Raw genomic sequence first — 15,175 nt, forward strand, 5'->3', positions numbered from 1 at the left:
AGTTAAAGAGATAAGTGAACGAATTAATAACACCTCCAAAGTCCACAATATCAAATAGCAGGGAATATACACAGCAAATATAGTAATACATGGGAAAAAAAAGTTACAAGAAACCAAATACTTAATTCCACTTACAAATTAAGTCAAGCTATGAGTATTATATCCAATAACAAACATAAACCATGTATACTTTAACGAAGAAAATCAAGCAATAAGACTACAAATTATGCCAATCACAGCCATGAGGCATGAGCCTCCTTTATGCCAATCACAGCCATAAGGCTAAAAACTGTAGCGCAAGCCACAGCCACAAAGCCTCTCTCTTTGACCAAGACTCCGACCAAGAACATTGCCACGTCGTTGGTTATCCTCCTTCCACGCTTGACCAAGACCCGACGGCGGTTCCCAGCAAAGGCCAAGAGCACCAACACCGTGATCCATGTCACCATGGTGGCTCTGGCGGCGGCAACTAGGCCTAATGCCAAGACAACAAGAACACAAAAAAGAGGTAACATGGACAAGTTCACATGACTAGTCCATTGTGTGATCTTGTCTTTAAAGTGGAATAGGAGAATGGAAAAAAATGCCAAGAAAGACAACAACGGCAATAAGGCTATTATTGTTGTTGGTGTTGTTGTTTTAGCTCTTGTTTGTGAGAGGCCCATGTGGGATCTGAGAAGTTTCTTCTGATAGATATGAAGATGAAGATGAAAAGGAGAAGAAGAAGGAGAGGAAGAATAAGAGGAATGTGGTTGGTTGGTGGTTTTGTATGATTTGAGGGTGTGATTGTGAATATAATATTTGGCTGATGAGCTTGAATGGTTGACGAATGGAATTGGAATAGGAATTGGCAGGCATGTGCTGCACATGGGAAGATCTGGCAAAAACAGCCCACCTAGGCAATATATACATACATGCAAACATAATACATAAATACATACGAGTTTGTATTATATCTATATCCATCTTGTGACATTGGCCAAAAATAATTTAGAGTTGAAAATGATGTGCCTTAGTGGGCTTTAGGCTTATTGATATGTTTCCATCTTTTGTGGATAGTAAAAAGAACGAGAATGACAACGGGGTGGGGTGGGGTTGGGGAATGATTTCCATTCTTATTCCCAGTTCCGACCAGCGAAATGATTCCATCTCCGTTTGAAGAGAGACGGGTGCGGAGTTAAAGAATCTATGTTAGGAGACATTTCTCATACCCGCCCTATTTCACATTCAATATAACTATATATACATTTCAAAATTATAGCAATGTAAAACAAAATTTAAGTATACATTTAAATCAAAATTAAATATATATAAAACAAATCAAATTCTAAACATATGCAAACCAAACTTAGTATTAAAGTCAGAAAATGACTAATTATGTTTGAAATTTAATATTGTATGTATTTATTTATATAAAATAGATAATATATGTATATTGGGATGGAGGCTTCTGAAACGACTTGGAGGATTGTCCTCGTACCCATATTCCTTATCGCAATTATTGTTCTCATCCCCGCTACATTCGGGGAGGATCCCCATCTAGGGAATTGCTATCATCTCCAGAAAGAACTATATTGATGAGTTTTACAAAAATTAAAGGATATTGGGCCTAACTCAATCTAGTAAAACCGGTTTGTTGAAAGAGGATTGCCCTCATCTTATTAAGTGGATCATGTCAATATCTCCAGTCAATGTGGGATTATAATACGCCTCCTCACGCACAACGTGGACCATGCTAAACTGCTGTGAATAAGTCGATATTGGGAGACCCAACATTGCAAAACTATGTCTGCTCTGATACTATTTTACTGAAATCAAAGGATATTGGGTCTAACTCAACCTAACAAAACCGACTTGCTAGAGGAGGATTGCTCTTATCTTATTAAGTGGATCATGTCAATATTTTCAGCCAATGTGAGATTCTAATAATGAGACCTTAAGGATAACTTTTTTCCTTCTTCTTGTTTTATTTATTTATTTATTATTTTTTTGCTTGAAGCTTAAGAAAGAGATTGACCCCAACAAAGCAGGCGCATAAAGGCAGGAAATTGACGACGTGATAAGCCAAAGTTGATTGGTCTGGTTGAGGAAATTGATCAACTTTACTGCATGGGGCTCATGCACTACTTTCTTTAGGAGGCAATCTTTATTAATTATGGAACGAGGGGGCTCAAGTTTGAAATCCATTTCCAAACCGAATGTGAGGAAGTTGCTTATGATAAGAGAGTGATAATTAATGCTTAAATATGGAATCGAGTATTTTCATGCTAATTTAACAAGTACTCACTACATATGTGTGTAAAAGATTGGCATGCTAAATAATCAAGACACAAAATTCATGGACTTAAATTCCATTGACTTCAAGAGACACATTTGGCTTTGAGGATTAACTTTTGGTTGCCTCGCTGATTAATTTGGAATTTAATAGCAAAATAATGAGCTTCATGCTATAATATTTGCCGGGATAGTTGATGTATAAACTCTATCAACTGCTTTTCTTGCCTGAAAAAAGTAGAGAAAAGAGAATGGCTGTGAGGAAATAGTGTAATAAATATAACTACAAGAAAAATCAAACTAATTAAAGGGTACTTGATATTTCATTTACTTGCTCATCCCAATTTGTTTGCAATGTGATAAACACCACTTATGATGCCCATCGAAAGTCCCTGATAGGTTTTGCGATTCATTAAAGAAATGAGAATTATCATATAGCTTTTTTTACCCTTATCTTTTATCCCACCTTTTTTTTTGAAACAACTTCTGAGTTATCATCTTTTCACTGTAGATGTAATATTATTCTATTACTTGATATGATAAACTTTAAATGCCTATCCGATAATAAGACAAAAGTCAAAAGTCAAGATTATGACACAAGGAAGTCCCACAAGATAATAAGCTCCAAAGTTCACATACGCACCAATTTTTTGCCATCCGCACCCCCTAGCAACACCTACATTTTGATATAGTAAATGAGAGATTATCTTCGATGACATAAAGATTACCAATTAACAGCACTACCAAAACCAAAGGGGATTCTGAATACCATTGTACTTGTGTTGAGGCTGCAGAAAAGTTTTGCTCAAGTTTACATTATTACACTGATGTCGTATAAAATGGATAGGTAAGACCATTTCTAATGCAAATGGCAATGTTAACTGTACATGTGGTTCTAAAAAGTGTGATAAGAGTATATTTAATATGTTATTTTCATTTGTACGCATAATGTTATTTCAAATGTTAAATCTTCTTTTTGTTATTTTAGAAGTTGTAAAAAGTAAGCTTCTAATTTTTAAATAATTTGAAAATAAAAATGTTAGAATGATTAAATGAAAAAGTAAACATATTAACTAATAGCAATTAAATGGCAATTTGGCATGACAAATGACATTACAATAGAGAGTGCCTTTTACACTGATGTCAAATTTGCCTTTGACATATCAATTATAGCATTGCATTGGAGATGCTCTAAGCTGTGAAAAAAAATAGAGCAAGGCTTTATTTAGACTCTTATTGTCGATATTAGAGGAAATGGGACCATACCTGAATGACATAATTGATGTTTCAAGCTTTGAATTAGGAAGAAGACCAGACATGAGCACAAGAAACTCAAATGACCAACATTCTAAGCTGATACGAGTCAAAGATATTATCAAAAAACATTTAAGATATAGTAGCAAAGAACAAAGTCAAAACTCTAGAAGAAAAAAAAAAGGACCATTAAACTCACCAAACCATAAGAGCTGAAGGTATAGCTAGCTTTAAAAAGCCAATGAGATTTTTCATGCCTTCTTGGAAAAACCTCTCCAAGTTTTCTGACATAAATGAGAAAACTTGATATAGATTGCCAAAATCAACACATTGGTCCAATAAGATATGGTATTGGAAAGAGCAGCCCCTTTACTGCCAAAGTCAAATCTAAAAATCAAAGTCCAACATACAAGAACATGAACAAAAATAGTAATCCCAGTACTTATAACCAAAGGCCAAATGTTGTTCTGAGTTTGCAAGAATCTGAGTTAGCACTGAAGAAGTCCGCAAGGGAAAATGCTCGGAATCAACCACTGAGAATATAGTCCCGCTCGTGCTGCGATTTCGGGGTCTTTTTTGAGGCTTCTGAAGATTTGTTCAGTACAAGACCAGAGGACATCTATAGGAATGCACATAAGTGTAACAACCAGCATAGCTCTTTGCACGTGAACACCAAGCATATGATACTGCTTTGCACCATAGGCTTGTCCACAAAAAGTTTCCAAAGCGCTTCCGATTCCGAGCTGCTCATGAAAAGAAATTACAGAAAACAACAATATCAACTTGATAAGATAAAAACAAACATTTATTTATGCAAATAAAATTTCTACATACCATAAGTTTACCTGTAAAATAATGTGGTAAAGATATAGAGAAGCAGATTTTTTGGCAAGTTGACTTACCATGAAACTGAAACCGGTGACTCCAGAAAAGGCGGTAGCCATAGAAGAGCTTGACAGAGAAAGCTCCCCAAGATGACCAATAAACATGACAGAGATCATAAGTAGACTAGTTTGTAAAAAGCTAACCAAAACTAGAGGTCCTGCCAAGCACAACTGCTTCTTCAACTCTGTCACAACTTCTTATTTTTTATGGCATTGGCTAGTACCGGTTTTCGAGATTAAAGGAGCCTCAAGAGATAATTTGGGGTCTTGTTGATCCATATTACAAGTGTTTCTTTAATCTAAAGAAATGGAGAAAAAGGAGATTATTTTGACTCTAGAAAAAAGAAGAAGCTTTTGAGAGTCTGCATTTGAATTTGGTTTTTAGGTCACACAAAAGAAAAATACTTAAGCGTAACATCAATATTAAGCACCACCATTAATAGAAGACAAATCTCATATGTAGATCTCATATCACGAGACTCACCTTCTATTAGTAGTGCTGAGCACCCCAGAGCCCTATGGCATTGTTGAGCATAAAAGTTCGGAGCCCATAGAGCACCAAAACATGATATTAGTGTTATGTATTTTTGGACGACTACCTTTACATTGACTTAAGATTATCTTTCTTGTAAATCTCGGCCATATCATTCAGATGTGTTTTATTGTATTTAATTACGGATTATTTTCATAAATACCTCCTGAATTATATATTATATTTCATAATGTCCATAATTTTTCAAAATAGTTCAAAACACCTTTTAATGTATTAAAAATGAATCAAAATACTCATTCCGTCTATTTCCGTCTTTAATAGAATACTGATGTGGCAAGCTATATTAAAATATTAAAAACTAATTAAGCTAAAACAAGAATTAATTACTAAAAGATTAATAAAAAGATTCAGAGTGCTAAAGTTTTAATGGAAAAAGAATTAAAATTCAATACAAAAATAAAATATCTGGAATCTTTTTCAAATCCCACTCAACTTGAACACCAAATTGGCCTCCACCCCCCTCTCGACGGCGATGGCCATTCTTTTGATGCCGGCCAAGCTTGCTTGCCTCCGCTAACTACGGCGAAATCTATGACTAGCGCCGTCAGGTGGTTGACACTCGGAAGCCCCGCCTCCCATTCGAGTTCTCGACGTTGAATCTTCATTATATCCACACATTTGTTGACTATCATATAGTTATAATATGAAGGGACTCATAAATACCAATATAAATTTCCCATCTATCTGTCCAATTTATTATTCCTCAGATTGGAGAGGCCACAAGGGAAAATGCTAGGAATCAACCAACGTAAATATATATATATATATATGTATATGTATATGTATTTCTTTTTTTGAAGAAAGGTTATAGAGTTCACTAATCTTTTCAAGAGAAAAAAAACAAAAACAAAAACAAAAAAACAAAAAAGAAAGAGGAAAAAGGAAAACGTCTAGGAAAGAAGGCAAGAAACGATAGGTATTGTCGTTATTCAATTATTGCAGCATATGTGGAATTCATCTTTGGAAAATCCATTGATTCAGCGGATCAAAGTTAATATTTTGTTTTTGGGGGTCGGATTGAAACAATTATGCAATAGAGGCTAGAGCCTCAAATGTTATCCAAAGAATCAAATCGTTTGATGTTTAGCACCAAAAGAAATAATAATAAAAAAATCAAATCAAATCCTTGATCCATGCATCGCGTGTATTCCATAAGTTGACTTGAGGAGATTTTGGTGTGATTCAATAATGTATTTCATAATTGATTTAAAAAAAACAAAAAAAAACAAAATTGCATTTTTTTTCTTTTTTCATTCATGAATTTAATCTGTTCGTGAGTTTGAGTTGAAAATTTGAGTTGAAACATTAGAGAAAAAAAGTTAAATTTAAATTTTTGTAAAAGAAAATACTATGATAAAAAGTTTAAGTTATAACTTAAATTGTGAAACAAACGGCGTCTAAATTATTCACAACATAGGTGCAACAACTATGAAAGACAACACATCAAGTAGGTAGCAACCCTGTGGGTGCTTTTTGCTGCTCTTTATGCTTTGTTTGGTATGAATGAAAAGTGGAAAGAAACATAATGTTGGAGAGATTTTGAGATGGAAATTGATAAGTTGATAAGTTTGTTAAGAAAAGAAGTTTGGATGGAAAAGAAATTGAATAGAAAAATTTGTAGGTAGGCCCACCATAATTAATACTCCCAAAAGTGGAAACAAAAATCAAAATTTTTTTAATTCTTTTAATTTTAGAGACCTTTTTTAGAAGACCGATTTATCAATAGTCTCAATTTTTGACCGTTATATCTGGTTAAAATCAGATCAAATTAACAAGGTATACAGAATATATGTGAATTTAACGATTGAAAAACAAAATTGCATTTTTTTTTCTTTTTTCATTCATGAATTTAATCTGTTCTTTTTGTGAGTTTGAGTTGAAACATTAGAGAAAAAAAGTTAAATTTAAATTTTTGTAAAAGAAAATACTATGATAAAAAGTTTAAGTTATAACTTAAATTGTGAAACAAACGGCGTCTAAATTATTCACAACATAGGTGCAACAACTATGAAAGACAACACATCAAGTAGGTAGCAACCCTGTGGGTGCTTTTTGCTGCTCTTTATGCTTTGTTTGGTATGAATGAAAAGTGGAAAGAAACATAATGTTGGAGAGATTTTGAGATGGAAATTGATAAGTTGATAAGTTTGTTAAGAAAAGAAGTTTGGATGGAAAAGAAATTGAATAGAAAAATTTGTAGGTAGGCCCACCATAATTAATACTCCCAAAAGTGGAAACAAAAATCAAAATTTTTTTAATTCTTTTAATTTTAGAGACCTTTTTCAGAAGACCGATTTATCGATAATCTCAATTTTTGACCGTTATATCTGGTTAAAATCACATCAAATTAACAAGGTATACAGAATATATGTGAATTTAACGATTGAAAAAAAAAAAAACTACCATTAATCTATTTTTCCAGAGACTACTAAAAAAACTCCCTTAATTTTATCCCCTTATAATTTTTCTTTCCCTCCCACATGCTTTCCTTCTTATCAGACGGAGTGTTATTGTTATCTGCTTTTGACGTGTAAATGTGATGATTCGTGTATTCCCGTTTTATAATTCTTCTCCTGCGCAAGGTGTTGGAGTTTGTCAAAAAAGGGTCATGCAAAAACATTATACAAAGTCAAAGAGCAATTGCAATAATTGTAGTATGGTCCTTATAACTAGACCACCTAGCTTCACAAAGTCACTTTTTTTTTCTTTTATGCAATTCACAAAGCGCTTTCAACTTTAATCAATGCGAGCTTTAAAGTTAGATTCTATCAAAATCATAATAAGATTAAAAGTATATAAAACTAACAGAACCTAAATAGATATGGTGGTCCAAAACAAATCGTGCATGTAAAAATCTCGAAATAGGCAGATGAGCTTACTTTTTCTACTTCATAGTTAATTAATGATATTGAATTCTTATCATACCGAAACATAACCATTAAAAACTCATCCATATACTCTGTAAGCAGAGATCATCCAAACCGGTTGGATATACAAATATAAACTTCAACTACAATCAACAAAGATGACTGTACAACTGTTTCTCAGATTGTAAACACTGGTAATGAAAATAGGAGAGCCAAAGAGAACAATACTGATATAATGGTTCACTCACTAGAAGAGCATTTATTGATAGGATATTCCATAGCTGCGATCACTTTTTCACGTCTTTAGATGCTTGAATCTGGGTTGGTGACAAAATTGGATGATCCAAATTCACTTGGATGCACAAACTATAACTGTTCAACTACAATCACAAGCAAGTATTCATCTTTTTGTTTTTTTGCTACATAACGGAAGAATTGGACTAAAGGGAAAAAAAAAATGGCAAACTTGTGAAAAATGAACGTATCCGAACCTAATATAGGAGCGGAGGCGAAGTGCAGTATTGGAGCAGAAACTCGTCCTTCAATATTTAACAAGTGAACATGCCAGAAAGGGATAGTGAAAACTCAAAAAAGATCGTTGAGAGGTCAAATTATAGCTGCTGATCAAGATAGGAATCTCTAGGAGGTTTTGGAGTTGACAGATATTCAGAAACACCTGAAACATAACCTTTCAACCAAGAAGTGCTGCGAGTCAACCAGCTGGTTTGTGCTTGTTCCTGTACTTCAAGCATGCTCCTTTCTTCTTCGACGAGTATCTCGATCCACCTCTTAGCCATGAAAAGTTTGACGGCTTCAACCCCTTCATTCACTACCTCAATAGGCGGGATAACAAGCGGATTCTGCTCCAAGTTGAGTTTAGTCAAGTTGTCAAGTCGACCAAATGTATAGGGAAGGGCATGAATTTGGTTGTTGCTGAGATCAAGTTCCCTGAGATTGGTTAGATCACCGATAGTGTCAGGAAGTTCTGTCAAGTCGCTGAAATTACTGCTCAGATTGAGAACTTCAAGCTTTGTTAACTTCCCAATTGCAAGCGGCAGGCCACGGATCTCATTGAAATGAGCATCCAAATAGCGCAAAGATCTCATCTCACAAACAGAAGTAGGAAGTGAACGAATCTTATTTAGTTGGATTGAAAGTCTCTCTAGATTAACCAATTCATAACCAATGTTCGTTGGCAAGTACGTCAGGCTGTTGAAGCTCGCATCCAACTCCACCAAGGCCCTAAATCATTCAAGAAGCATATACAAATATTCCAAAAAGAATTTAAAACGATAATGCTTGTACATTCCAGAAAGGATGTCAATATACGAAAATGATCCCCTTCCTATGTTCTGATTTTTTATCAAGTACACCATTCTCATACCAACAAAGAAAGAGATGAGAATTACCTGCAATGGCTAATGGTATCAGGAAGGCAGTTAAGCTTGTTTCCAGAGACATTCAGAATCTTCAATCTTTGCAACAAGCCAATCGAGTCTGGCAGAAACAGCAAAAGATTGGAAGAGGCATTGAGCTCCTCAAGATTTTCCAATCCAGCTATTGAATCAGGAATTACCTGTTAATCTCGCACGGGTTACATGTAAGTAAAAAAGAGATGCTACTACCGTATCAAAACTTCCTCGTCTTTTAAACTTATGGTCAAATTAAAAAAAATCGACGACTAAAGCAAAGCATTTATCGGCCTCTTAGTATATTGATAATATGAACATTTAAGGAAACATCACAATACTTGGATGCTCAAACGAAAAATAAATAACGCGTTTATCAAATAATGTGTTTATCAAATTAGACAGGAAAAAAAAAAACCACCCTCACATGGCAGAACCAAAACGATTAATTAGCTTTCATCAGTCAATTTGGTGGAGGGGTAATTGAAAATCTCTCATTCCCCAACAGTTCCTCCATCCATTCATGAATCCATATTAGTAAGAATCATATCAAGAAAGCAAAGTTCTTTAGTCTTTCTAGGGAAATTTTGAGCCAAACACACTCATTACTAGCAATTTCAGTCTCAACAAATCCTAGTTTGCCTCCTAATTTTTTACTAATTACAAGCACAAAACAGCATTATAACTTTAGCTTTCTCAAACTCAACATTTCTTTAAAATCATCAAATAACTGAAATTCAACATTTCCCAAATTCAACGACCAATTGTTTTTCTTGGAAAAAGAAAACACTAAACCGACAATAAAGAATCGGAATTGCTCATGAGTTCTTCTTGAAAATGAAAAAATTTAAATCAAACTGCAAAGAAGAAATTAAACTAACCTCAAGTTGATTGCTGGAGACATTAAGCACTCGCAATCCACGAATCCTCCCAAACGCCTCCGGCAAGAACCTCAACTGCCGGCCGGAGAGATCGACGCGCTCCAATTCCGTTCCAGAAGCTTCCTTCAAAATCCCCACCACCTCCTCGTTCACCTCATCCCCGTCCACCGCCGACTCCTCGCCCTCCGCCGAGTCGTAAATCTTCACCAGCCTCTCCTCCGCGTCCTTCAGAAGCTTCTCGTACGCCTCGTGCATCTCGTCCAGCTGAATCACAGCCTTGTAAATCTCTTTCTCCTTCTCTGCCGACCGCCTGCACTCGCTCTCCTTCTCCGCCAGCTGCGCCCGCCACTGGCCACGTTCGACCTCCGCCGGCCGCGGCGACAGCACCAACTCCTCCAGCTGCTTCGCCAAATTCGCCTCGATGTCCGCCAGCTTAGCCCTAGCGGCATCCACCGCCTCGTGGTCGGGCCGATCGCCGATCGTCCGGAGCACCGATCGGGTCTGCGCCACGTCGGCCACAGCCCGTGTCATGGACGCCAGGAGCTTCGGGTCGGTCAGGCGAGGCAGTTCGTCGAATATCTGGAGCTGAGTCGCCATCGACGACGACGACGGATCAGAGGGAGGTTTCGACGGCGGCGACGGAGGCTGCTCGATGTCGAAGGAACCCGGGTCGGATCCTGCTGGTGGCTTGGTCCGGAAGGTCGGGAGGCGGCCCATGACGTAGGAGAGGATTGGGAAGGTTTTCGGGTTCGGATCCATTTTTGGAAAAGAGAGGCTTTCAGAGGGAATTCTTCTTCAAGATCGATGATTTTTCAGGGATAGTCCGATGAAAAATGATCTGATTCTTTTTTTTTTTTTCCCTGTTATATTCTGTAGAAGTGGAGTTTTAAGTGTGCCTTCTTGTGGCTGGGGTGGGGCCCAAGTGGAGTTTCCTGTCCTATCAGTGCGTGGGCCGGACAGGACCGCTCTCTCACTGCCACGTGTACGCTAAGGAAGGCGAGAGACTCGGGAGTTGGGGTTGCGGAACACCGGGTCTTGGGGTTTTAGGAATTTTTTTTTCAATAATTATTTATTTGGAAATATTGTGGTAGGTGTCTTTTTTTTTGTCTTTTTATTTTTTTAATATAAAGAGTATTTAGAATTCGTTTTAAGATGATTTTATTTTTTGTATAAAAATAAAAATGAAAATATTTTTAATCTCAGATAGAAATTATTTTTAAAAATGTATTTGGTAATTTTATCAAGAGATTATTTTCAGTATAAAAAATTTATTAATGTTTCTATCTTTTTTTCTCTGCTCAAAAGAGGAGAAAATGAAAATGAAAAATGAAAAACGACTAAAGTCGTTTTTCATTTCTCTCTCATTTTACACTAAATTAAAAAATTATTTTTATTTCCGTTTTTTTATCTTTATTGCGCCAAACGCCGTTTTAGAAAAGTTTTCATTTATTCTTTCTCAAAAAACGTGAAAAATAAAAACGGGATCAATTCCAAACATGGCCATAAGAATCTCTCAATTTTTTTGTCTTATATTAATCTATTTTATTTTTTTTAATTTCATATGGTTATGAATAATCATATCATTTATAACTACATTCAACCAATAAGGTATTTTTCATACCATATTAAAAATTTCACTTTTTCTCAATGTGATATTTCCTTTACATAAGAATACGAAAATAACGATTTTGTCTATAAACCAACTTTAGATTGATGATAATATGTTTTCTTGTTTATTATGTTGGGTTTATCTTGAAAATGTTGGGATGAAACTAATCAAATTAGAATGCCTTTCTCTTATGATTGACATAGTGAGAAAATAATTGTGACCTATGACTTGTGTCTGAAGTTCTTTTGGATTCATCAATTGTGGATGTGTGATGATTAGCATATATCTTTTGATTTGTTGACTTGCAAATAGTCTCTCATGGATTCATCAAGTTTATTAAGCACAACAAAATGTCAACAAAAGCAAGTACATTTAGTTTAATTCTTGCGTTTAAGTCATTCATTTTGATTATGAATTTAAATTTTATGAAAAAATCATATTTTTAAATACATGAATCAAACGAGCATTTGTAATGTGTTTTCTCTTGTTCCATTGACTAGTTACTAGTAAGTTGCACAAAAAAGATCAAAAAAAAAAAAAAAAAAAGGTGCATCATTTTTATCTGTTTGCGTCAAAAGGCGATGTCCCGTTGAGTTGCCAAGAGGATTTCCCTCTCTACCAATGCAAAAATCTCTCTCACTCGATCTGTGAACTTATCAGTAATGTTCTGAGTGATTTTTTGTTGGAACTTTGAGCTTCTTAGCCAAGTGATTCCCATATATACATCGCACTTGCATGCATTATGAGAAAAAGCAGATTTCTCAATTTGGTATCTCAAGTGAACCTGCATACAAATGAAATTGAGAACTATCAATATTGCGGTGAACTCGAATCAGCGAAATAAACGGGATCTAAATATTTCTCCTTTTTTTTTTTCCAAAAATTAAATTTATTATATCGATCGAGTATTTTTTTCATTTTGTATCATAAAATTTTTAGGAAGCTTTTTGATGTGTGAAATACATACGCGAAAGTGGTCAGAAAATGGGACATCGTGAAGTGCCATAACTTCATTCAAAATCCACCCCTGGCCATTCGCAATGGGAAATTTTTGTTGTGTGCAAGTGACTTCTCCTCCGAAGACGGAGACATGGCGATTGAATTTGTAAGAGAGACGTCGTTCAAGAATATCATCTTTGAAAGCTTCCCATGCAGTAGTTGTGTAATTTAGGCAACCATATTTCACCATTACTTTTTGCTCCAACTTTCCTCCGCCAAACATCTCCATCAGCGAGTTTATCTACACCATTTCCCAACAGAGTTTACAATCTGACACTAAGGACCGTTTGGAAGGTGAGTTCAAACCAAGCGGTTTTAATCACATTTTAACATTTTGTGAGGAAAAACACTATATCAAAGATATAAATTTAAATTTTTTGTGAGACAAAACGATGTTTAAACCAAAACTATGAGTGGTTTGAACTCAATACCAAACGAGGCCTATGCAACAGACGACACAGGAATTAGAAAAACAACAATACTCATAAACGAACTTCACCCCCAAAAGAGCGGGGAGAGCAAGAAATAGCGGCTGTTTGAAATCGACATAGCTCTTCAAGAAAAAAAGAAACGACACATGAAAGAGCAGCATAATCTTAGAAACGACACTCAAACTAAACACAACATTATACCCATAAGACAACCTCTTTTATGTACGACGTCATGAAAAAGGCGATATCCTATATAACTGGCAAATCTTATACCATTAAGATAAAAAACGACAACAAAATTGAAACGATAGACGACAATAAACTTATAAACTATTCATAAATGACTAGGAACGACAATAAGTTAATAGAACAAGTATTCTCCTTTAAGCACTTGGACAGAATAAATTTTGAGAAACAATAAATATTTGATTGTAATTTTAAAATGCAAATAAATAATGAAAAACGACATTAGATTCTACAAGAATAAATGAAGACGACAATATATCAGTAAAACGACATCTATTTAAAAAGGAGGTAACCATAAAACGACAACATTTTGCATGTACAGGATAACATCCTGTGAGCGACAGTAAACTTAATAACAACAAGAAACGACTATTCATTGCCAACGACATCAAAAAAGTCATCAGTTTACAAAACCACACCATGGCACAAACGACTATAACTTATGAATACGACAAAAGTTCAGGCTCCTGGAGGTTGGAAGCCGCGATATTTCAAAAGACTACTTAAAAAACGACAACATCTACTAAAAAACATTATGAACAAGAACAACTGTTTAAAAACGACAATAAGTTCAAGCATCTCCGACAAAAAGCAAGGGTTTAAGAACTTTAAAAAAAAGATTTGAGAAATGTTAGCGTCACTCTCGACAATCACTGTTTAACACGTGAACTCCAATATACTATTTTTGTTTAAATAATAATATATTATGTTAGTGGAGTTTAATAATGAATGTAAAGAGTGACAGACAAGAATGACACTAGCCTTTCTAAAAAACTTAAAAAGGATACATGCATGTATAAAGAGGAACATCACACAAATGACAAGAACACATAATGAGAAGAGTTCATGGGAGAATAAGAAAAGTCTCTCTTTGAGGCTTGGAAACGCAATAGAGTGAATAATGCAAAGAAAACTGGGTGCATATTACAGGCACTCACATTAATAGGAAGTTCTGCACCATAAACTTTGGACATCTTTGCATCTTCAGCATCTAAGACGATTTCATTATCGTCAACCATTATGGATCTTTCTTCTTGATCTTCCTGCTCTTCTGCTATTTGAGGCTTTTGCTCAGCTGGTAGAGTTCTAGTTCTCCACAATGCCATGATTGTTCTGCCAACACAACAATTTTGAGTTCTAAACCTGTCTATGGATTAGCTGCAAAAAAATATATTTGCTCAAGGAAAATAAAAATAAAAATAAAACACCTGCTAGCCACATTGAATGACACAAATGACTGAAAACAAAATCGAAGCCTGCCTTCTTCGTCTTGAGACTTTGCGGCGCGCCTCGCATCAAGGCCTCGGTCCTTTTTCAGAATTATAACCAGCAAAGGGCTGCCCACTGATGAAAATGTTGGGGGAAGTACCTGAATGTCTTCAATGTCCTCCCAAAGAAAGAAGAACTTGGTCTTGTGGCCGAACAGATTCGCATAAAACCCCACTATTCTTGCAGATAGGAAAAGCCTACCCTGCATTAATAGTCACAAAAACAGTTGAATTTAGCCATTAGGACTACTAAAGTAACTGAAATATAAGTTAAAAGCATAGTTTCTATGATACTTGCTAAAATAAAAAATCTTACCAAATTATTGTTTCATTATGTGAGTTAACCATCAAAAGTTCAAAATTGAAAATAATCCATTGCGCAAGTATTGGAATGGCAGATATTGGTAGAACCTGAAGTGGCAGTTTTCTCTTCAGCTGGCAAGTAAAATCACTAATGAGAAACTCTTCTGGTGGTAACCCGAACAACTTTTGGAATGCCG

General features: G+C 35.4%; 2 protein-coding genes and 1 pseudogene across 4 annotated transcripts in view; all 3 read right to left on the minus strand.

Moving 5' to 3' along the window:
- Window positions 1–282: 282 nt before the first annotated feature.
- On the minus strand, window positions 283–5,570 carry LOC21385645 (annotated as a pseudogene).
- Window positions 5,571–7,383: 1,813 nt separating this feature from the next.
- LOC21385646 (plant intracellular Ras-group-related LRR protein 1) lies at window positions 7,384–10,974 on the minus strand. 3 transcript variants are annotated; one of them, XR_002902734.1, is made up of 4 exons: window positions 10,123–10,974; window positions 9,242–9,408; window positions 8,081–9,074; window positions 7,384–7,538 (listed from the first exon to the last, which is right to left on the minus strand). XR_002902734.1 is itself a non-coding variant. In XM_010104389.2 (3 exons), exons 1-3 carry the CDS (start codon window positions 10,879–10,881, stop codon window positions 8,444–8,446), a joined length of 1,557 nt encoding a protein of 518 aa, XP_010102691.1. In that variant the 5' UTR covers window positions 10,882–10,974; the 3' UTR covers window positions 7,958–8,443. The 3 variants fall into 3 exon arrangements, 1 of the variants encoding a protein (XP_010102691.1); XR_002902735.1 differs by lacking the exon at window positions 7,384–7,538 and having other exon boundaries at window positions 7,958–8,212; window positions 8,324–9,074; XM_010104389.2 differs by lacking the exon at window positions 7,384–7,538 and having other exon boundaries at window positions 7,958–9,074.
- Window positions 10,975–12,302: 1,328 nt separating this feature from the next.
- The window catches only part of LOC21385647 (C2 and GRAM domain-containing protein At5g50170), a 10,790-nt gene continuing 7,917 nt past the window's right edge, over window positions 12,303–15,175 (minus strand). Inside the window, exons 2-6 of the mRNA XM_010104390.2 lie at window positions 15,087–15,161; window positions 14,616–14,878; window positions 14,346–14,520; window positions 12,699–12,971; window positions 12,303–12,515 (exon numbers count right to left, since the gene is read on the minus strand). Coding sequence (XP_010102692.2) covers window positions 12,303–12,515; window positions 12,699–12,971; window positions 14,346–14,520; window positions 14,616–14,878; window positions 15,087–15,161 — 999 coding nt within the window. The remainder of the gene's footprint in view (window positions 12,516–12,698; window positions 12,972–14,345; window positions 14,521–14,615; window positions 14,879–15,086; window positions 15,162–15,175) is intronic.

Source organism: Morus notabilis, unplaced genomic scaffold (assembly GCF_000414095.1).
Source record: "Morus notabilis unplaced genomic scaffold, ASM41409v2 Scaffold1781, whole genome shotgun sequence".
Classification (NCBI taxonomy): domain Eukaryota; kingdom Viridiplantae; phylum Streptophyta; class Magnoliopsida; order Rosales; family Moraceae; genus Morus; species Morus notabilis.

Bases quoted from the DNA above. Each gene is read 5' to 3' on its own strand.
- LOC21385646 (XM_010104389.2), bottom strand. From the start codon at position 10,881: ATGGATCCGAACCCGAAAACCTTCCCAATCCTCTCCTACGTCATGGGC. The intron at 9,409-10,122 runs GTTAGTTTAATT...CGAGATTAACAG, and splicing joins TCTCCAGCAATCAACTTGAG to GTAATTCCTGATTCAATAGC. The intron at 9,075-9,241 runs GTAATTCTCATC...TGAATGATTTAG, and splicing joins GATACCATTAGCCATTGCAG to GGCCTTGGTGGAGTTGGATG.